We start from the raw sequence: 22,993 nt of genomic DNA, 5'->3' as shown, positions 1-22,993 counted from the left end.
TCCAGATGTTTTCCTTTTTCCCCCCTGCAACTCTTCCATCGGATGACAAGGTGACTCTGGGTTTCCGCAGCACCGGCACGTTTCTTGGGCCTAACTCTCCACTGCACCGAGTTGTCTTCTGTCCTTTCTCTCTGTGCCTGTTAGGTTTTGAGGGACTACTCTTCCTACTTCTCAGCAAGTCCTGCAGTGGTTCTCAACCTTCCTAATGTGGCGATCCTTTAATACAGTTCCTCATGTTGAGGTGACCCCCCCCAACCATAAAATTATTTTCGTTGCTACTTCATAACTGTAATTTTGCTACTGTTATGAATCCTAATGTAAATATCTGATATGCAGGATGTATTTCCAATGTTACAAATTGAACAAAATTAAAGCATAGTGATTAATCACAAAAACAATATGTAATTATATATGTGTTTTCCGTTGGTCTTAGGCGACCCCTGTGAAAGGGTTGTTTGACCCCCAAAGGGGTCGCGACCCACAGGTTGAGAACCGCTGCCTTAGAGGATTAGCTGTTAAAGGAAAACAGCACTGCGACGTTTCAAGACCGCTCTCTCTTCAATGGACACTTTACGGGCAACTTTCAGTTTCACTTCTACTGTCTTTCTTCTATTGATCCTTTTCCCTCGCACTCTTTCCCCTCCCCCACCTACAATCCCGAAGGAAAGGAAAGCGAGCAGGGCCAGTTCTCCCGGAACTCTGCCGGCCGTCCACCAGCACTGCCCCCTCCCTCCCTCCCGGGGAGCCACGCTGACGTGCTGACGTCACGCGCAGCGCCGCCGTCCCGCCGTCAGGCCACCCGTCAGCGCCTCCCGCGGTTTTTTTTTTTTGTGGTTATGTACGGGGCACCTTGAGCGCTGTTGGTACCGAAGACCAGCAGCAACGAGTACCAAAGGCGGGGCCTCGCGGACCCCCGCTTCCCCAAAGCCAGGTGACGGGTTTCCCCAAGCGACGCGCGGGCAGCCAAGGGCCCGCCCCAACGCGTTTCGCGGTCTCCCGGGAAACGGCGCGGCGCGCAGGCCGGGCTGGTGCGGGCGCGCGTGCGCAGTGCGCCGCGTTTGCGCGGACCCGGGGTGATGGGCGTTGGATGACGACAGGATGGCCCATTTCTCCGGCGAGGACCAGGCGACGCTGCAGGTGATGCTGAGGCAGCTGTTCCAGAGCGTGAAGGAGAAAATCACGGGTGCTCCCTCCCTCGAGTGCGCCGAGGAGATCCTCTTACATCTGGAGGAAACTGATGAGAATTTCCACAAGTAAAATTGCTTTTGTTGTCTTTAAGCAAACAAAACAGCTGACCCAGAAAAGTAAAAATGTAGTTGGATTTTAAAAAAAAAAGTGCATTTGGTTATTGTTAAAATAGCACCCCAGTTGGAGGTTCATTATTTCATTTACCCAAATACCGAAATTATTTATTTATTCTTTCCTTATTTTCCAAAACATCTGCTTGCTGTGTTTTTACTGCCGCACCAACATATCCTGATTCTCCATTATTTTCCTCCTCGGCAACACAGTAATTAATGATAAATTGTTCGTGTTCTTTTAGGAGTAATTCTATTATTTCAGAGTATTCCTGTCACTATAACAAAAAAACACTGAGTTCCAAAGATTCTCGTTCCTTTGCTAATCTGATATCTCAGTGGCGGCACCAATGATCCATTCTGAGGTCTGCGGGAATACTGAAGTGAGGTTGTTAATGTCCTATATTCCTATGACATAGCTTAAGTTTCTGTAAAGGGATGAAGCCCATACGCAGATATCGGTTGTGCAGGTGAGGAATGTGAGTGTAGTAGAAGAAGTACGAGTGCTTTGGGTCGGGAAGGAGTAGGGGTAGGAAGTTTAGTGAGACAGCTACTATCAGGTGAATCTTGTAGGATATTGCTTCTTTATTTTTTAAAAATATATTTTATTGATTTTTTTTACAGAGAGGAAGGGAGAGGGATAGAGAGTTAGAAACATTGATGAGAGAGAAACACTGATCAGCTGCCTCCTGCACACTCCCCACTGGGGATGTGCCCGCAACCCAGGTACATGCCCTTGACCGGAATCGAACCTGGGACCTTTCAGTCCACAGGCTGACGCTCTATCCACTGAGCCAAACCGGTCAGGTCAGGATATTGCTTCTTCAGCGACCTGTGTTTTTCTTTTGATTTGAATCATATAATTTAAATTAAGGCATTGAATCGTATACTGCTGGTGTCTCACTTTATCAGTGGTGTTTTTACTTTAGTGTTTTGCATTTTATTTTGATCTTACACAGGTGACATTTTAATTGTTTCTTGGGTGTCCTGAAGTTGTCCTTCTTTGAAACTCCTACTCATTTCATATACATGGGCATCAGGGAGCCTGGAGCCCTTTATTTAATATTTTGTGCAACAGTTTGTGTTTGCTTGCAGTTTAATGGGGGAAGCATATACGTTTTCACCAGATTCTCAAAGGAGTTTTTAAAAGTGTGGAAAGAGTTTTTGTTAATGTAGAGTTTCTAATTTCATTAGTGTTTCTGGTTATACATGCGGTTGTTTTTTGTATTTTCATGATTTTCTTGTTTATTTCTTCATCAAAGTCACTACTAATAGCTGTTATTGGTTGTTAATTTCTGCTCTTTGTATTTTTTCTTTGAGAGAAACTTTTAAAACTTTTGTAATCAGTGCTTAGCTCATTAACTTGCAGCTTTCTTTCTTTTGTTTAAAATGTAAGCATTTAAGGCTACACAATTGCCTATAAGTATTGCTTTAGCTGTCAATTTTAAGATGCCTTTTTTTTTTCAAGCTAAAGATGGATCATTGTGGTTCTTCTCAGCAGGCTAACAACTGTTATAATAGTGTAATTTCTCTTCTTCAGCAAGATTAAATGAGATAATTAAATGCCTGCAGATTAACTTGCATAATTAATGTTTACTATTTACTGAAGATATTTACTTGAGGCCTACCCAAATTAATTTAGACACACTCAGATTAAAAGTAAGATTTATAATCCTAACAGTAGTTGAGTAGTTTGTAGTGTTAAAAGTATAGATGGTAAAATTCATGTGTTACATGCACTAACCTGAGATCTGTGCGTTAGGAGGAAGGAATCTCTATGTAGGAGAGGAAAGGGGCAGGAGATACTTGTCTTTGGTATTTTCATAGACTCTTACAGTCTCAGAGTTGGAAGAGATTCTAAAGGTCAGTTAGTTCAGGTGCTCATACTTTCATTTGTCTCTTTTTTCACTGACTTAACTCTCTTTGAGCATTAGATGTTCTTGAGTCACTTAGCAATGCATTGCTTCCCAAAGTGTTTCATGCTTCAGAGTATCTGTTCTCCCATCTCCACTATCAGAACATTGCTTTCTTAAATCCACCTGCTGTTGTCATGGTATTAGCAAGAAAAATAATCTTTATTAAACAGGCCTACAGGGGAAGCTGGTGTCTCTAGGCCTTTGGCATTTTTGTAAGAAAATGATTGCTAAGATAATTGAGTCCTGCCCAGGCAGTGGTTGAACCAGAGGTCATGGTTTGATTCCTGGTCAGGGCACATGCCCCATTTAGGGCTAGATTTTCAGTAGGGGGGCGTGCAGGAAGCAGCCCATCAATGATTCTCTCTCATCGTTGACATTTTTATCGTCTCTCCCCCCTCTCTCCCTCCCTCTCTGGGGAAAAAAAAAAAAGAATTGAGTCTGTAAGTGATGGAATTTCAGGCAGTGTAATAGAGTGGGAGAAACGTCGTCATTTGGAGAGAAACCACAGGAGAGCCCTATCTGGTGATTTGCCCCAGAGGGCAGTTGCCCTCAACTATCTCTGCTTTCCATAGCCTCTTCCATTTTTCTACTGTAAACTCGTCACAGTTTCTAAAAAGTCCAAGTTTCCCCCCTTTCTCTGAAAGTGGCAGAAAGGATTTGAGGCCTGTGGGTGGTGAGAGAGGTAGGGAAGAGGACATTGCTTTCATTATGTGTGCATGTGTTGTGTAAATTTTTATGCTTGGACTGGCTCCCTATAAAACAGACAGCCCTGGTTTTAGTCAGTTGAAGGCTGTTTGAAAAAATACTGATGAATCAAAATATCCTGGGGTCTGGCAGAGGAGGAGTGGCAGAGGCTGGGCCTTGGTGTTTTTGAAAAGCTCTCTAGGTGATTCTGATGTGCAGCCATGAAATACTTGCATTTCACTGATTATTGTATTACAGCCGTCCCCCCTTATCCCAGGACGATACATTTTAAGACCCCCCAGTGGGTTCCTGAAACCTAGGATAGTACCAAACCCTACACATACACTATGTTTTTTCCTATTCATACAAACCTTTTCGCTTAAAGGAAGCACTTTACGGCTTCTCTTTGGCATATCCAAATTGCCAGCATCACTATTCTTACCTTTATGAAGTAAAATAAGGTTTACTTGAACCCAAGTACTGCGATACCTCCACAGCTAATCTGATAACTGAGATGGCTAAGTGAGTCATGAGCAGGGAGCCTATACAGTGTGCATATGCTGGACAAAGGGATGATTAGAGAGGAATGGAGCAGGAAGGCAAGCAATTTCATCATGCCTCAATTTAAAGCTTATTGGTTCTTATTTATTTCTTGTTTACTTATGGAATTTTTTATTTAATATTTTTAGACAACAGTTGACCGTGGGTAATTGACATGGTGGAAGGAGAAACCTCAGATAAGGGAGAACTACTGTGTAATTTTACTTAAAAAAATATACTTAACCAAATCTAATGATTGTAACCCTGTACCTGATATTTTTGGTTTGATATGGAAGGAACACAGTAATATTTGTTGAATTGGGTTTATTCTTTTTTTTACAGAAGAACCTACCAGTGAATTTAAATTAGTGAACTCTAGTGTGTTTAAGTTAAATTATCTTTGTCATTTGAGAGACCACAAAACTCTCACCTTTTAAAATCATGATATCAATTATAATCATTGCTCTTTATTTTCAGTAAACATGTTTCATAAAATAATTACCCACTTTTGGAATTCTTAACCTCTTACGTTTGCTGAATTGTCTGTTTGCAAACTGAATTTAATGTTAGCATGAACCGAACAATATGAAGGAAATATATTAGAGCGTCTGAGATAGTTCTCTCTGTAAACAGAAAAGAGCTGATAGGTGGAATTTAGGTCAGTTACCACTTTCAAAATGTACAGAAACCTCCTCTAATGATTGGAGCTTAACCTTTTCCTATTTATTCCCTCACAATTGCTGTTACTCTAGCTTGGTTTTCCTCATCAGTTTGAATAATTGTAAAAATCCTTAACAACTCCTTTCCCTCTCCTTTAATGTGCAGTACACATTAAAGATGGGAGCATTCCAAAGGTGTGAAAAGACTCCTAACCCACTAAGGGTGGGATTGGTCCCGAAATTTGCTCTTCCCTTACCTCCCAGTGTGTTGTTCAATGATTTGGGAGAGTAATTTAATTCTACTTTAAAGTAAGAAATCTGAATATGTCACAGATCTTTCTGTGCTGACACTTTTTCTGGATGTGGTTACTGAGTTCGTGATATTTACTGCACTTATTTTTAAAATATTTGTTTCAGCTATGAATTTGTGAAATACCTCAGACAGCATATATGTAACACTTTGGGGTCTATGATTGAAGAAGAAATGGAAAAATGGACATCTGATCAGAATCAGGGTGAGGAATCTGGCTATGACACAGTTGTGCAGCATGTTACTAAAAGAACTCAGGAATCTAAAGAGTGAGTATGCCTACAATAATATTTTAAAGTAATTTTTCTCTCAACAGGGCTCCCTGAAAGCACTCCTAACCAATGCCCCTCCCCCAGTCTATTTCCCTCATAGCAGCCAGAAGATTCCTTGGAACAGTGAATCAGATGGTGCCACTCTTCCTCATAACACTTTTCAAAGGGTTCTCATCTCCTTCATAGTCAAATCCAGTTTCTTCTGTAGCCTACAAGGCCCACCGTGAGCCTTCTGCTCCCTCTCCCACCTCATTTCTTATCATATCTCCTTTGACATTGCTCTAGCAACACTGGCCTTGTTCTTACTCAAACAAGTGAAGGGATTTGTATTCGTCCTTTTCCTAATTGTGTGACGTGCTCCTTCACTTTTCTTTAATAGACTTTATTTTTTAGAGTTGCTTTAGGTTCATAGCAAAATTGAGCAGAAGGTACATATTTCTTTCCCCTATACCCCCGGCTCTTATACATGCATAGACTTTCCCCACGAGAGTGGTACGTTTGTTTTAATTGAGAACCTACATTGATGTATCATTATTACTCATAGTTTGTAGATTGCATTAGCATTTTCTCTTGGTATTGTGCATTCTATGGGGTTTGGACAAATTTATAATGATATATATTTACCATGATAGCATCTTACAGAGTAGTTTCACTGCTCTAAAAATCCTCTGTACTCCACCTAAAACCCCCTCCTCCTCACAACCTCTGGCACCCACTGGTCCTTTTACAGTCTCCATACTTTTGCCTTTTCCACAATTTCAGGTAGTTGAAACCACCATACAGTATGGGGCCTTTCAGTTTGGCTTCTTTCAATTAATAATATGCATTTAAGTTTCTGTGTCTTTTCATGGTTTGATAACTCATTTCTTTTTAGCACTGAGTAATATTCCATTGTCTGGATGTACCAGTATGACATGTGACACATGTCATGCTGGGGATTAAAAAATATATACATGCATAATGTGTATTATATTAATTTGTTTATAATTACATATTATGTAAGTCACATATCTATATATATAAAAGCCTAGGCGACCGGCCGACTGGCCAACTGTTCGACCAATAGCTATGACACGCACTGACCACCAGGGAGCAGACACTCAATGCAGGAGTTGCCAACCTGTGGTGACTTGTCAGCTGTGGTTCTTGGGTGAAACACCCGGAACCAGAGAGGAGGGAGCCTGATTCCGGGTGTGTCACCTGAGAACTTCCCTCTCACAATCCAGGATCCCTCGGGGCATGTCCGAGAGCTAGTTTCAGCCGATCCCCGCAGGCCAGGCCCAGGGACCCTACTGGTGCACAAATTGACTGGAAGACAGTTGCTATGATGCACACTGACCACCAAGGGGCTGACGCTCAATGCAGGGGCTGCCCCCTGGTGCTCAGTGTGCTCCCACAGCCAACCTCCTGCGGCCAGTGGCCAGCCAACCTTCCGTGGCCTTCCCTCCCACTGGTCCCTCCCCTCGGCTAAGGCTCTGGGCACTGGAGAACCTGGGTCTGGGAAGCCTGTAGGAGGAGAGTGACCCTGATGCAAATTGAGATGGAGTAGCTGCTCGGAGGGGGCAGAAGCGGCAAGCCAGCAACTACAAAGAGGTAAAGTAAGCAGCACCGCCTTCTTACCTCTGCCACCGCACCACCGCTCGCCCTTCTGTCCCTGTCAACCACTTCTAGCTTGGCCCGGCGCCTTTCCGGGCTCCCAACTGCTAATTGGCTAGCGCTCCTACGGCAGTGTGCCACCATTGGCCAAAGTCAGCTACCTATCATGACTGGGGGTGGAGTCCCGAGAAAATGTGCGGCTGAGGTAGTAGAGACGACCTCTCTGTCAGCAACTCCGCCCTGGGGAGAGTGAGGTGGCCTGAGTGCGGGCAGCGAAGTAGAGCTGTATTTCCACCTCAGAGCATAGCTGGTGTTCAGGCCGTCTTGGGGTGCCCTTTCTGTGGTCTTTGCTTGCCGCTACCTCAGCACATCTACACAACTAGATCAGGGCCTGTGGGCCAACCTCCTATGGTTCACACCCCGCCCCCCCCCCCCCCCCCCCCCCACCACACACACACACAAATTTTTGCACCAGGCCTCTAGTTGTCCAATAAAAGGACTAAACACATAAGAATATATCTTAAATTATATATAGAAATTACATATATATATATATATATATATATATAATAACATATCATTTATATCATTTAAACTATATTTTAAAACCTTTAAACTTGAAAATCTCAGTCTGCTATTTCTATCCAAATCCCCCATCATGGTTTTATTGCTTTTATGAGAGAGAGAGTACCTTACCTGTCTTCCTTTGATTATGCATTTACAATGACCTATTAACCAGAAATATAAAAAAGGAAAGTTTCTGTGCTTATTTTCCTAATTTATTACCATTATTATAGTGATAACAAATATTTGTATTGTGCTTTATATTTGTAAAGAATTTTGACATACATATTCTCAATTATTTCTTGCTATAGCCATGTGAAATAGCTAAGCTAGATTGTGTTTTTCTTAATCTCATTAGTACTTGAGGAAAAAGAGACTAATTTATGATGACAGAGCTGGTAGGTAGTCAGGATTCTAATTCAGGTTTTCTGACTCCAAATTTAGTATTTTACTCACTATGTTTATTTAAATACTAGAGGCCCGGTGCATGGACTCGTGCACTGGTGGGGTTCCTCGGTCTAGCCTGTGAGGATCAGGCAAAACCAGCTCTCCAACATCCCCCGAGAGATCCCGGATTGTGAGAAGATGCAGGCCAGGCCAAGGGACCCCATCAGTGCATGGATCCGTGCACTGGGCCTCTAGTATGTATACAAGATCTTTGTTTAATCTCTTCCCATCCTCCCTCTTCTGCTCTTCCCTCTGAGATTCATTAGTCTATTCCATGTTTCCATGCCTGTGCATTGAGTGTCTGCCCCCTGGTGGTCATTGCGCATCACAGCTACTGGTCAAATGGTCGCTTAGGCTTTTATATATATAGATGTATGAAATTTAGAAATTTAAATGGTTCAGGTCAAATATTCCTCATTTGTAAAATAAAGGGGTGGACTAGATTATTTTATGGTCCCATTTAGCCCTAAAATTTTATTTCTAGTGTATTGCAGATCACAGTCTAATATAAATATGGATGCTTGAGATTTTGCACTTAATAAATGGGGAAATTTATTATAAGTTCTTTTTGAGAGTTTTAGATCCACAGTGGTGGATGGGATCTTAGAAGTTATCCAGTTCAAACTCCTACTAATTCCAGGAATCCCTTTTTCTTTCTTTTTTAAAAAAAAAAATATTTTACTGATTTCAGAGAAAGGAAGGGAGAGGGAGATAGAAACATCAATGATGGGAAAGAGTCACTGATCGGTTGCCTCCTGCATGACCCCCACTGGGGATCGAGCCCCCAACCTGGACATGTGCCCTTGACCAGAATCGAACCCAGGATCCTTCAGTCTGCAGGCCAACGCTCTGTCCACTGAGCCAAACCAGCTAGGGCAGGAATCCCTTTTCTAACATCCCCGACAGTGGGTTTTAACCTTTACTGAAAAGAGCCACTAACAGCTTAATTCTTATTTAGGTCTAAATTGTGGTTACAGGTGCTTATAGATAGAAATAATAGGCATGGGATAAGGAAGGAAAGAAAATAGAGGTGGGGATAGAGAAAGAGAGAAATAAAACATCGAAGTGTAGAATAGGCTGTGTTTTGGTAGTGTGATATTAACAGATGAGTTGCTAATTACTGGAATTCATCTTGCCTTAGATTTCTGTCCAAGTAACCAGATGAAAAACTTCAAAATACTTGTTTTTTGGGTCCCTATTAACTTTTATTACTGTCATGTAAATTCTGTTGTACCAGTAGTTCTTTAAGGAAAACTGACTTAGATTTTTTTCTCTTTAGAATTGTGTTCTTAAAGGGATATTACAGAAAAAATAGGTAGTTTAATTTAGTTGAATGTTTTAATTTTGGTAATAATCTTTTTCTTACTGACACTGCTTTGAATTTAAGATACAAAGAAATGATGCATTCCCTGAAGAACAGCATGATGGTAGTGGTGGAATCTATGATTGACAAGTTTGAAGAAGATGAGATGCGAAGTCGAGAGAGGCAGAGAAAAATCCAAAAGGAGAAAGGCAGTAGTTACTGCACAGACAATTGCTCTGACAGTGACTCCTCATCCAATCAGGTGTGTGGTTTAGTTTTGCATTTATGTCTTGAGATGGTGTTTAATAAACACGAGCTTCAGTGCATGCTTTGTTAGCCAGGTTATTTTCCTGCTTTCTAATTTTAAGATGCAGAAGAAAAAGAAACAATAAAGTAATCTAATAGTAAAGATTTAGTTCATGAAATAACATCTTCTGGCATTACTTGTTCACTGAGTGATTACAGTCTATCTGAGGCAGGGAGAAAGGCTAAGGAAAAGTACAGGAAAGAAAAGGACCAAAAGTTCAGGCAGCATCATGGTTATGCCTAGGGCACTATTAGTGCCTTCTTGTTTATGTTGTTTTATCTTTCAGTATTACTCATCTCACATTTCTGAGTACAAAACATTTTGGCTTTATGTCTTCTGAGTCTTATTATGTTCTACACATTGCAGTTGCTCAGCAAATAATAATAGTTTTCATTTGCACGAAGGTACACTGTTCTGGGACATTCAGCTCCCATTTAAATGCCCTGGGAAACAAAAATTCTCTATTTGCTGCCAAATCAAAATAGATCATCCCTTTCTCTTGTTCTGAATGCCTTTTTTTTTTTTTTCGTTTTGCTTGGAAGTATATTTAAAAATCATTTATAGAAGTGCTTCTGAAAGTCTACTAAATAAATGACTGTTCTGTCAATTGTGTTACAGAGTTACAAATTTTTTCAAGGAAAATTACAATCGATTTTAGACCAGTTGGATCCGGGGCAACCCAAAGAGGTACGTTTAAAGGATAACTGTCAAGTTCATCTGTATGTGTTTGTATATATGATTAGAATCGGAAGCAGCTGGGCTGTTTCTTTTGAAGATTGTCTTTATTGTTATGACAATACTAGACAACACTGGACTGATCGGCCTGCTAAACTTCTCAGTCTGGAAATGAAAGGTCAGAGGAAGGGACGCTCTCCTAAGAGAGTAGTCATGGCTTGGAAGAGGAAATTTTTATTTGTAACTTTAATTTTGAAGAGATGACGTTATGAGCAGTTTTCCCCCAAACAGTTCCTTCACTGTTGCTTTGTATATGATATTTTAGAAAAAAACTCATTTAATATTCTCTCTACTTCTGAAAAATGTGAGCAACTTTGACAAATATTCATTTATTAGAAAAAGGATTTTAAAAGCAATTCTATTGAATTGTATCTGTTTATATTTTAAAAGTTTGTATAAATTACTGTTTATGAAGTATTATTTCATTTGAAAGTCAGACTGAACTAGAAAATATGATAGGATTGTGAAGTGCCTAAGACTCTTGTGTATTTCTTGCCATTTGGTCTCCACGAATGAATAGTCACAATTTACTCCCACTGATTTTCTAAAAAGTCACAGAATAATCTTTTTCCTCTCAGCATTTTGCATTCTGATTTATTTTTTAGTTTCTCAGTAAATACTATGTATCAAAAGATATTGAAATGGGATTTGAGTTTTATATGATAATAATCTTATTGTGTTTAGTTTAAGTGATTATTTGAAAATCTATACATGTTCAGAAACCTTATTCTATTTTTGGAAGTAGGAAATTCCCTCCCTCCCTCCCTCCCTCCCTCCCTCCCTCCCTCCCTCTCTCCCTCCCTTCCTTTTTAATCCTCACCTGAGGAGTGAGGATAATTTTCCCATTGATTTTTAGAAAGTGCAAGGGAGAGAGAGAGAGAGAGAAAAAAAAATCAATGTGAGAGAGACATACCAATTGGTTGCCTCCTGCTCCTGCCCTGACCGGGCCTGGGGATTGAGCCTGCAACCGAGGTACATGCCCTTGACCAGGAATCAACCCCAGGACCCTTTGTCCCTGGGCTGACACTAACTACTGAGAAAAGCTGGCCTGGGGAAATACTTTTTATTTTTTATTTTTATTGATTTTAGAGAGAGGGAGGGAGGGTGAATGGGGGGGGGAAGAGAGTGAGAGAGAGAGAGAGGGAGAGAGAGAGAGAGAGAGAGGTAAAAGAGAGACATTGATGTGCTGCCTCTTTTACCTGCTCTGTCTTGGGTTGGAACCTGAAACCTGAACCTGGGTATATGCCCTGAACAGGAATCGAACCTGTGACCCTTGGGTGCTTGGGACGACTCTCCAACCAACTGAGCCACACTGGCCAGGGTGCAAGTAGCAACTTCTTAATGATATTTTAAAAGTTAGCTGAAAAAGAGAAATGTTTTTGGAAACTCTTCATAGTCCTCCCTAAACCATATCACAAATAAAGTTGTATTGAGGAATTCTTCTTTCTAAAACACATGTGTATTCTGCCTTTTTTACCTAAAACCTGACTCCCTGATTCAGAGTGCCTGGTTTCCTGAGGTCTCAGCTCTTGTCTCTGATTTATCACTTTTTTTTTTTTAAATCTCTAGGCATTGTTTTTTTCAGCTGGGAAATAACCAGGTTTTGAGGGACAGGCTGGAATCAGTGTGTTATACTCACTACTTGGAGAGTGAGTGGGGGAGAAGCTTTGCCACCTTTCATAATTGGAGTAGAGCTATTATTCTCCACTGCTGTCCCTTGGGTCACACACTCTGAGTGAATTCTGATTGGATTTTGAGAAAAATGATTAAGAAGTAAGCTTTCTGTGAAAATACAGAAATTCAATTTTGCATCATGCTGCTGAATGACTTTTTTTTCTACCTCAGTGGTTAGAAGGTCAGAAAATCTGGTGTAGCAGCAAAAACAAGTATAGATTGTTTGGGGAGAATTTCATATTTCCTGGAATGGGAATGCTTCACCATGAAAGTCTTCAAGCTGTAGGACCAGCCACTCCCATGGGGCAGCCTCTGGGACCAGCCACTGGAAAACCTTGCCCTGGTGATCCAGTTCTGCCATCACCCTTCCTCCTCTCCCGCTAGGAGACTCCAGGTCACAGGTCTAACACACTTGGTGTTTTTATTTTCGCTTTACATAAAATAACCCATTTCTTTCTTGGTTTAAAAACATGTAGTTTTAAAAATGAGTTCTTAAGAATATATAATAATAAAAGAGTAATATGCTAATTAGACCGGATGTCCTTCCGGACAACCTTCCGGGTGAAGCTGGGGCTGTGAGGGACGACTAGGTCCCAAGGGCCAGAGGGAAGCCGGTGCTGACAGCCGGGGGAAAGGAAGGCCTACTCTTTTTCTTTTTTTTTTTTTAAATATATTTTATTGATTTTTTACAGAGAGGAAGGGAGAGAGATAGATAGTTAGAAACATCGATGAGAGAGAAACATTGATCAGCTGCCTCCTGCACATCTCCCACTGGGGATGTGCCCGCAACCCAGGTACATGCCCTTGACCGGAATCGAACCTGGGACCTTTCAGTCCGCAGGCCGGCCCTCTATCCACTGAGCCAAACCGGTTTCGGCAGGAAGGCCTACTCTTGCATGAATTTTGTGCATCAGGTCTCTAGTCCTATATAATAAAAGGCCAGTATGCAAATTGTCCCCTTGACTGGGAGTTCGACCAGGGGGTGGGGCCAGCCCACCAACTGCCCGCGGCCCCTCCCCCTAGCTGGCTCGATCTGCCCAATTGGGGCAGGCCGGCCAGACCCCACCCGTGCACGAATTTGTGCACCTGGCCTCTAGTTGTTTTATAAAAGGACATCTGATTCTTTTCAGTAGCCTCTTTAAAACAATCATTCAGACTTTGCCTTTCAATATTTGTTAAACATTTGGAGAATTGGTCTTTTTCTAGCAGCTGAGTATTAATAAAACTCTTTTAAAAAATTACAGGTCAGATATGAAGCCTTGCATATGCTGTGTTCAGCTCCACCATCTGATGTGCTGAACTGTGAGAACTGGACCACTCTCTGTGAGAAACTGACAGCGTCTCTCTCAGATCCGGATCCTGTGTTTAGTGTAAGGAAACGCTCGTAGAAATATTAAAAATAATTTATTTTCCCTGCCCAGAAGCAAATGGAATATGATCATTTTCTTTAACAGTAGTTCAAATGCTCATGAAATTTCAGTTCCAGCTTTTGAATTGTTAAGAGTTTTTAAAGGAATTAACTTACTATTTCATGATTAGATTCAAAGTATGGTCAATATCACCCTACATTGACAAATTATAGTAAACTGGTTTACCTGGTCCATTTTATTTTATCTTGTAAAGGGATATCCAAGTATGTATCACTGTTTTTGAATTAAGAAAGTGCTTTTAAAAGAATTTTAAAGTGTTTTTGAAAGAATTTGTGGTTTATCAAAATTTGAACTAAAATGATTATTTAGAATTTATTCCAAAGGATTCTTAAGGATACTTACGCATTTAAGTGTTATTTAGAAATTGCTTAACTGCTTAAAAAGAGAAGTTAGAAAAGTATAAAGCTAAGAGTTAGAAGATAATTGAGGTGAATCAGAATGCAAATACAGAAAATTCCCCAAATTCTATGAAGTCCATAGAGATAAGTGATTGTAAAAATGATTTGTAAGTTCTCAAGAATACTTAGTGTATGATTAAAAATAAGATGATTTGAAAAGTGCAGTAGTTCTTGGCTATATTTAGTATTTGAATTAAATAAAAATCCTGACTATATCCTAGCATCACATTTGAATACAAATTGGGTCTTTTTAGAGAGTCTTTTTCTTCATAATTGTTATGTCAGTGAAGAAAAATTTGGCTTTAAAATAGATACAGCATGTTTTTACAGAATTTTTGAGGCATTAGTGCCAAGTTAAATATTTTTAACTGTTTAATCAATATGTGTTGAATACTTACAGTGTACATCACTTTAGTGTAGGTGCTGGGAACACACTGTGTCTGACTTCATAGAACTTACGTTCTCATAGAGAAGACAGTAAACAAGCAGTTATAAGAAAAATCTCAGTACATTTGAGCCAGGTTGTGGGCCTCAATTCCCAGTAGGGGGCGTGCAGGAGGCAACCAATCAATGATTCTCACTCATCATTGATGTTTCTCTCTCTCTCTCTCTCTCCCTTCCTCTCTGAAATCAATAAAAAAGCCAATCAATGATTCTCACTCATCATTAATGTTTCTATCTCTTTCTCTTTCCCTCCCTCTCTGATATCAATAAAAATACATTTAAAAAAATCACTCTTCCATCAATGAAGATATAATGTAGGTTGTAAACAATTGGTTTGTTATTTTTATAAGGGGGAGAAAGGTGTTTAATTACTTAATACCTGGGTACAGTTTACCCTTACTAACACCAGAAGGTGATGCAGACTTCTGTAAAACGAAAACAAAAACAAACACAAAAAACTCCAAACTCAATGATCCAGGAACTTCAACAGGGAAAAAGGTATTTTAGAGTCACCTTTAATATTTCAAGACTCTCTAACAGGAAATATAATTGTAAATTTTCCTGTGTTTTTCTTTTACTTAACAAGGATAGGTTTCCTATAATTATTTAAAAAATTATATGACAATTTTATAAACACAGTAAGGATCCTAATGGGTCAGTATAAATGGTTTTATTTGGCCATTATAGATCACTAGAGGCCCGATGCACGAAATTCGTGAAAGAGAAGGCCTTCCTTCCCCTGGCTGCAGCACCACTTTCCTCTGGCACCCAGGACCCCGGCTTCCCTTACAGCCCTGGCTTTGCCTAGAAGATTGTCTGGTCTAATTAGCATATTATGCTTTTATTATTATAGATTACTCAGTAAGAGTCAGTGTCAAGAGCTAAGTTAATAAAATTGGAAGAAGTTGTTAAAGAAGGGAAATGGTAGTAGAATAAATCTTTTCGGGGTACAAAACAAGACATGGTATTTTTTTCATTTGGAATTTATGTTTGATCCTAATTCATTTTTGAGTTTGATTCTATTCATTTCCTGCTCTAAAGGATTCTTAAGGTGTAACTGACTGAAGTGTATAGTATTTGAAGTGTGTGATACCCATCAATAGCTTCAACTATAAAAATAGACTTCCCAAAGAATTTAATATCCTGTGTTTAGCAGGAATCTTTTGGAATTATTAGAAAATATTTTAGTAAGTTGGGTAACCATTTTCTGTAAGCATATTATGCTAATATTTAATATAGGTAAGGTGATTATTTTTTCCCCCAGAGTAGAACATTTGAGGCAATTTTATGTTTTTATTTAGTTGGAAGTTGAATTCCACTAACAGGGTTAATCAGATCTTAATATTAAAGTTGGTATAATTCAGATGATAGTAATACTATCATTTTTAAGTACCTACTAGTGCCAGGTACTGTTCTAACTATACCTATTATCTCATTTAATTAATTTACCTTGTGCTAGTTTCTACTTTAAGTTTTAATAATACAAAGTTCTGAAAATACATTAATACATAATACTTTTTCTTGGGAATAGGCAATATTATTAGAGTCCTACATATGTGAGCAATTAAATAAAAGGCAACAAATGTTGGATTCAGAAACAGGTTTTTTTTTGTTTGTTTCTTTGACAACATTACATTGTACCTTCCTCTGTCAAACCTCACCAACCAGCCCATGACTGTATCTACTATTACCAGATTTTACAACAATATCCTGCTGCTTTAGATTTACTATTAGTTTAGTCAGTTTTACTTCTTACTGACCAACACAAGAATGTGTCTTTTTTTATAGGTACATTCCTACACAAGTTTCTGCATGATTTATTTTCTAAGTTTTTTACTGTGTGAAAAATGATTAATCTCTAATTTAGTTCTGTAAGAATTTTGGATGCAAATCTTTTGTTTTATTTCCATAGGACCGGATTTTAAAATTCTATGCACAGACATTTACACTTTCACCATTCCATATGACCAAGGAAATTTATACAAGCTTAGGTATGTTTGTTACATCGTTTAAAAATGTTTTTTTCTTTGATTTGTATTTAAGAAAAATGGATCAGAACTAACTTTTCTTTTCAGAAAGCACTATAATTCAATGGTATACTACTCATATATATATATTTTACTTTTTCTTTTCAGCTAAATATTTGGAGTTATACTTTCTTTCTAGAGAAAATCATATTCCTACTGTTTCAACTGGCATAGATGTAACTAATCCTAATGTGATCCGCTTACTTAGAAAGGTATTCATTTGCTATACTATGCTTTTTTTTTGGAAATTCAAATAGTTCTATATTTAAGAATTCTAATTTCTTGAGAACTGTTTTACACTGCTTTATAGGTTTGTCTTCTAAATGAATATCAGAAAGAGGCTCCATCTTTCTGGATTCGTCACCCTAAGAAGTAAGTCCTCTAATTTATGCCCACATAAAATATAGGAGTGTTACTATCTCACATACATTTCACAGAGAAAGAATAGAGAGTGTCTTAATTTATTTATGTAATTGGGAAAGAATTCATAAAGTTTTATTTTTTAGCTTTTTATTTTTTTTAAAATATATTTTTTATTGTTGATAGTGTTACAGATATCTCCCATTCTCCCTCTTTACTCCCTCCTCCCAGCCCCTACAGACCCCCAGGTCTTCACTATCCTATTGCCCATGTCCATGGGTTATACCTATAAGTATATAAGTTCTTTGGTTTATCTCTTCTCATTCCCCCAACCCCATATTGAGGTATGTCAGTCTGCTCCATGGCTTTTCATGTTTTGTACTTAGCTTTGTGAATGGCTCTATGCAGGTATCATTTACCATCATTTTACACAAGATAAAAAGAGGTGTTGTGGTTTTTGGTTCTTTCATTATTGGTCTCTGCTACTTTGGATAAGTTCCTTATGTGTTCTTTAAATTTTTCCTTTTAATTTAAACATTTTTAATATGGCTATAAGAGCAACTGTGAGTCTTGAAAAGTTAAATTTGGAGAGACAGTGTTGAAATAGAAAGAATATAAGTTTCTAAAGCAAAAAAGCCACTTATTGAAATATAAAAAAAAGGTTGTTTCTAAAGGTTACTTAACACTATCGTTTCATAAATATAAAGTGTATCACCAGTTTTTATATATATATTAGAGGCCCGGTGCATGAATTCATACATGGATGGGGTCCCTCGTCCTGGCCAGTGATCGGGGCCAATTGGGGGGCGGGGGCTTGCAGGAGGTTGGCCGCCCCCCCCCCCATCAGGGTCAGTGGGGGGCTGGCCAGCCAGGGGGAGGGACCTTAGGAGGTTGGCCGGCCCCCAAATTGGGGCCAATTGGGGGTGCCAGCCAGCACAGAAGGTTGGCCGGCTGTGGGAGGTTGGCTGTGGGAGCACACTGACCACCAGAAGGCAGCTCCTGTATTGAGCGTCTGCCCCCTGGTGGTCAGTGTACATCATAGCAACCGGTCAACTGGTTGTTAGGTCATTTGGTTGTTCAGTTGTTTGGTCACTTAGGCTTTTATATATATAGATGTGTAAGTGTATGTATATATATAGTAACATTTGTTTTTTCTTTCCCAATCTTTAAGGTACATGGAAGAAATTGTGGAGAGTACTTTGTCCTTATTATCAGTTAAACGTGATCAAAGTCATCTTGCCTCACAAAAGATTTTGCATCCCATCTACTTTCTTGTATTGGTTGATGCCAGGGCTGTTTGGTTCAAAAAGTGGATGGTGAGAAAAAAATGAATTAAGTTTTAATACCTTTCAGTGCATAGCTATATTTCAAAGAATAGGTAATGTTTGATGTTTGTTGTGTACTAAAAGTTATAATTGTGTTTATATGTGTTAACTTATTTACTTTTTATAACAATATATGAGATAGGTAGTATTATTATTCCATTTTACAGATGCAGCAACTGAGATATAGAGAAGTTAAATGACTTGTTCAAGCTCTTTATCTAGTAAAGATTGTTTATCTTGTAAGCAACAGAGCTAGAATAGTTTTGTTTTTTAAAAATATATTTTTATTGATTTCAGAGAGAGGAAGGGACAGGGAGATAGAAACATCCATGAGAGAGAGAGAGAGACCTCAATTGGCTGCCTCCTGCATGCCCATACTGGAGCCTGTAACCTGGGCATATGCCCTCATCTGGAATCAATCAGGTGACTTCCTGGTGCATGGAATGACGCTCAACCAACTGAGCCATACAGGCCAGGCCAGAATAAGGTTTTGAATTCATTTGAACTTATTAAGCTGAATGACCTATCCAAATTTGGTCATCTTTAGTATAAAAACATCAAATTTTTAAAGCAGGTATGGTAGAACATAAAGATTCACTGTGCATTTTTCTCTGACTTAGGCGATATGTCTGAAAACATTCCATGATTTGCCTCCTGCTAAACCTGTAGTTGGGAAATGTGTTTAAAGCCTGAATGATGGTGATTTCCTATGGAGCTTACCATTGTCCTTGAACTGAAACTAATATTAAGAGTAAAGAGGTCCTTATATTGTTACCTCTTCCATCTGCTGTTGAATAAGAGTGGTCTGTGTCTGGCAGTAGTAGCAGCAGTGTGGGCTTATGTTCTCAGATATTTGTCTCTTTCAACCTGTCTACTGAATATTGTATATTTGTGGGGAAAGGAAGGGCTGGCCCCAGGACTTGCCGTGCAAAACAGCACATGTTCATTTATTACTCAGCAAAATAGTTTACTTGTAGGTCAACATATTTCTCTTACTAAACCTGAAAAGGATAAATGGTTTCGAAAATGTTTTCAGCTATGAGGTTAAAGCACACAGGCTTTGCTTAATCCTCAATTAACTAAACCCCCATTTAATTAAACTCTATTCTCCAGAATTCTGATAGATTTTACTTAATAGTATTATTTACTAATTTTTATTCTCAAGTAAAATGAAGAAACCACATTAAACACTAATGATATCTAATATAATTTAGGGAAGTAATACTTATGTGTATTTTCCCCTTGCTTCGTGCAATGCAAATGAAGCATGTTTTAATCACATCCATATTTAGCTCTAAGGAGAGAATGAAAGATCTTTTGGCACTTTGAATCTTTTAAAAAATATGATTGGCAGAGCATGATTAAGATACTGCCCCTTCAGAGCATTTCAACATTGTCAAATTTCTGCATATGTAGATAGTATGGTATCTTCTATAGTGTAAGGGTTGTGCTTTTCAACCCCCATGCCCACTTTTGTATTTTTCCTTTAGGCTGTGTCATACACTGGTAGTCAGATTTGTTTTTTGGTGGTGGTGATTTTATAAATAGCTTAGTATGTCCTGGCGAGTGTTGCTCAGTGGTTGAGCATTGACCTATGAACCAGGAGGTCATGGTTCAATTCCTGGTCTCAGGGCACAGGCCTGGGTTGTGGGCTCGATTCCCAGTAGAGGGGCGTGCAGGAGGCAGCTGATCAATGATTATTTCTCATCATTGATGTTTTTATCTCTCCCTCTCCCTTCATCTCTCCAAAATTAATAAAAACATATTTAATATAGCTTAGCATGGAGACTGGTCACAATTGAGGGATAGAAAGTTTTTCTACTGGTCTGTCAGTAAACCCATAGTTTTTGATATAATTTGGATTCTTGTCATTGCTGTGCTCATAATCCATTATACATAGAAAAAACTGTTTGGCACTGATTATAATAATTTGAAACTAAGTTATTATGTAATATATGATATTATTGGAAATTATGTAAGAAAAATACATTTTGAATGGTATAGCTTGAATATTAAATTAAATGCCATTTTTTTCTCTCCTAATTTTAGCATGGATATTGTAGCAGAACTGTCGTACTAAGACTTCTTGAAAAGAAATATAAATCTCTGGTATGTCTATATTTCTGTTTTTATGTTGAGACATAATATAAAAAAATATATGATGTAATAACTTAAATGTGCAAAGTTGAGAGATAATTAGTATTGAATAATGAAGGAGTCCCCCTTTTATGTGATTTTAAACTACCATTGTGTGAAAGATAAAAGAATAAAAGTAGAGACTTAAAATGCAGTCAAGATAACAATTAGGAAGTACATAACTGCATAGTAGCTTGGTTGCTAAACAAGCTAGTTTGAGATATAAGCCATTTTTTGAAAGTATTATGTAATTTAATTCATATCAAGTACTTATGAAGGAGTGAGTTCTATAAAGTATATCCGTGGTTTTGACTAAAAGTTGAATGAAAAACCTCAGAATGATATATGCTTTTACATTTGCAAAAACTGATCTAAGTTACACCAAATATAAACCAATACTATAAAATTATTTTAGCAAAAATGTTTAATATTTATTGCTGTTTAGTAGAAATATATGCAAGGGCAGTGAAAGAAATTGAAAAGAAGTCAGCAATTCAGGTAATTGTGACAAACATGAAAAATTTATTAAACTATTTAATAAATTATGCTAATGTGACTTTGATATGATAAATATGGTTTATGTGGTTAGAATCTTGAGTTTAGAAGTCAGGTGAAGGGAAAGATTCATGAAATTGTGAGTTTTTGGGTGAAGGCAGTAGAGCATAAAATGAAAGAAAGAGAACAGTAATTGTTTTGTGTTTGAGAATCAAAGGAATTGAGCTTCAGAAATGAGAAGAGGGATACTGAATAAAAGGAATGGAATTTATTTGTAGAGGTAATAAGTACTTCAAAATCTTTAGACAAACTGAATTGAAATAAAGTCTTTCCACATCTCATTTCTTTCCCATTCCCATTTTAAGTGAAAATTTGATGTTACCATATGATCATAGACTGATCTTGTTAGAATAGAGAAAGGAGAAAAAACAAAGAATGGAATGATTATTTTACCCCTATGGTTTGGCATACAAATAACTCACTGTTGCTAACACAGAGGCGCTGATGGGAGTATTTCAAATATGTTTTTTATATATTAAGTTTTTAATCTGTTTATTGCTTGAAAAGTTAATTATGCCATCACCAATTTTTAGCCTGCAAATAGTTTATTATAAACAAATTTACTATTTTATCGACTTGGTCAAATATTTTATTTCCTATACATAATGGGTCAAACTTGCATGAGATTTCAACTTAAACTTTATTTCTCTTAAAAAACTTTTCTAAATTTATAAAATATAAAAGTATTTTGTATATATATATTAAAGAGAACTTGGCCCAACTTTTGTAAAAAACATTGGGAAAAATGGATGCAAGATCTATTTGTTCCCATTTTCCTTTCAGAATTGATCAGATTTTGTGCATCTACAGTGGAAACTTTGGACCACTCCATGGATTTGTCTTTTGTTCTATAAGAGTTCCTGTCATAAGGACTTTAGTCATAGCAGCCTATTTAGCCTGGTTACCTGCTACAGCCTTTATTTTGGCTTCTCTTCAGTGCTTCCTGATAACATTTTCTGCAACAATAGAATGTCTGCATTGTCTAATAGGAGAGCCACTAGCTAGGGAAACTGAGAAACTGAGTTTTTAATTTTCTTTCATTTCATTTTATAACTAATATCTGGTTTGTGGCTACTCTGTGTGATCCTATTTGTTATAGTTATGACATTTTTAGTTGGTAGCATTAGACAATAAATAATTTATGTGTATGTGCGGTCATTTTAAAAAAATATATTTTTATTGATTTTAGAGAGGAAGGGAGAGGAAGAGAGATATAGAAACATCAATGGTGAGAGAGAATCATTGATCTGCTGCCTCCTGCTCGCCCCACACTGGGGATTGAGCCTGCAATCAGGCATGGGCCCTGACTAGAATCCAAAGGTGACCTCCTGGTTCATAGGTCCATGCTCAGCCACTGATCATGCTGGCCAGGCTGTGTTGTCATTTTTTAAAGGAGATATCTGAGGAAATTGAGGGCTTTATTTCCATTGCAAAGTTATGAAATATTTGAAAAGCATTTGGCTATCAGCATAAACATTTAACCTTTTATTTTTAACAACTTGAATCTTTGTCCACCCACCCTTAAGCGAATGACTTCTGAAATGGCTTTCTTTAGTGCATTTCCTATTTTTCTTGTCCTCTCAAAGTCATTAAAAAATATTGACAACTAGGTTATTTAAATTCTCTTTGTTTTTCCTATCATAGTATATTTTCCTACCATAGTACACACAACACACTCTCCTCTTGTCTTGGTATATATTGATTGTGCAGTAGAATGAGTATCAAATTAGATCCTGAATTTTACAGCAAATTTCTATCTATTTTCCTGAGGTTTAGGAAAATAATTCTTTATACTTTTAACTGGACTCTGTAGGCTAGTTTTAAATTTACTGACTCTAGATCTGCTTTCTGCTCCTGTAATTTAAAGGGGGTATTATACGATGTGTTTGTTTCTCTGCTGAGATTGTACCTTTTCCTGTGATTGTTACCTTTTCTCAAATAAAATATGGCACACTTAAGAAGTGAGGAAAGGAGTAGTAGGAACAGAAGTGGGTATAAGTGGGTTGTAAAGGT

The 22,993-nt window shown here is 38.2% G+C and overlaps 1 protein-coding gene across 4 annotated transcripts in view; it reads left to right on the top strand.

The window, feature by feature from the left end:
- The first annotated feature begins 1,076 nt into the window (after positions 1-1,076).
- The window catches only part of TBC1D32 (TBC1 domain family member 32), a 129,874-nt gene continuing 107,957 nt past the window's right edge, over positions 1,077-22,993 (top strand). For 3 of the 4 annotated variants that reach the window (XM_070417583.1, XM_070417581.1, XM_070417585.1), the window contains exons 1-10: positions 1,077-1,253; positions 5,515-5,676; positions 9,674-9,851; positions 10,515-10,583; positions 13,550-13,675; positions 16,490-16,568; positions 16,713-16,816; positions 16,915-16,976; positions 18,136-18,280; positions 20,339-20,398. In XM_070417583.1, coding sequence (XP_070273684.1) covers positions 1,099-1,253; positions 5,515-5,676; positions 9,674-9,851; positions 10,515-10,583; positions 13,550-13,675; positions 16,490-16,568; positions 16,713-16,816; positions 16,915-16,976; positions 18,136-18,280; positions 20,339-20,398 — 1,140 coding nt within the window. In that variant the 5' untranslated portion in view covers positions 1,077-1,098. Of the gene's footprint in view, positions 1,305-5,514; positions 5,677-9,673; positions 9,852-10,514; positions 10,584-13,549; positions 13,676-16,489; positions 16,569-16,712; positions 16,817-16,914; positions 16,977-18,135; positions 18,281-20,338; positions 20,399-22,993 lie in introns of all 4 variants that reach the window. The other variant, XM_070417584.1, reaches the window with a different exon arrangement.

This window comes from Myotis yumanensis, unplaced genomic scaffold (genome assembly GCF_028538775.1).
Source record: "Myotis yumanensis isolate MYYU_CA2020_CCGP unplaced genomic scaffold, mMyoYum1.0.hap1 SCAF_6, whole genome shotgun sequence".
NCBI classification, from domain to species: domain Eukaryota; kingdom Metazoa; phylum Chordata; class Mammalia; order Chiroptera; family Vespertilionidae; genus Myotis; species Myotis yumanensis.
This window is presented reverse-complemented; position numbering and strand designations above follow the sequence as displayed.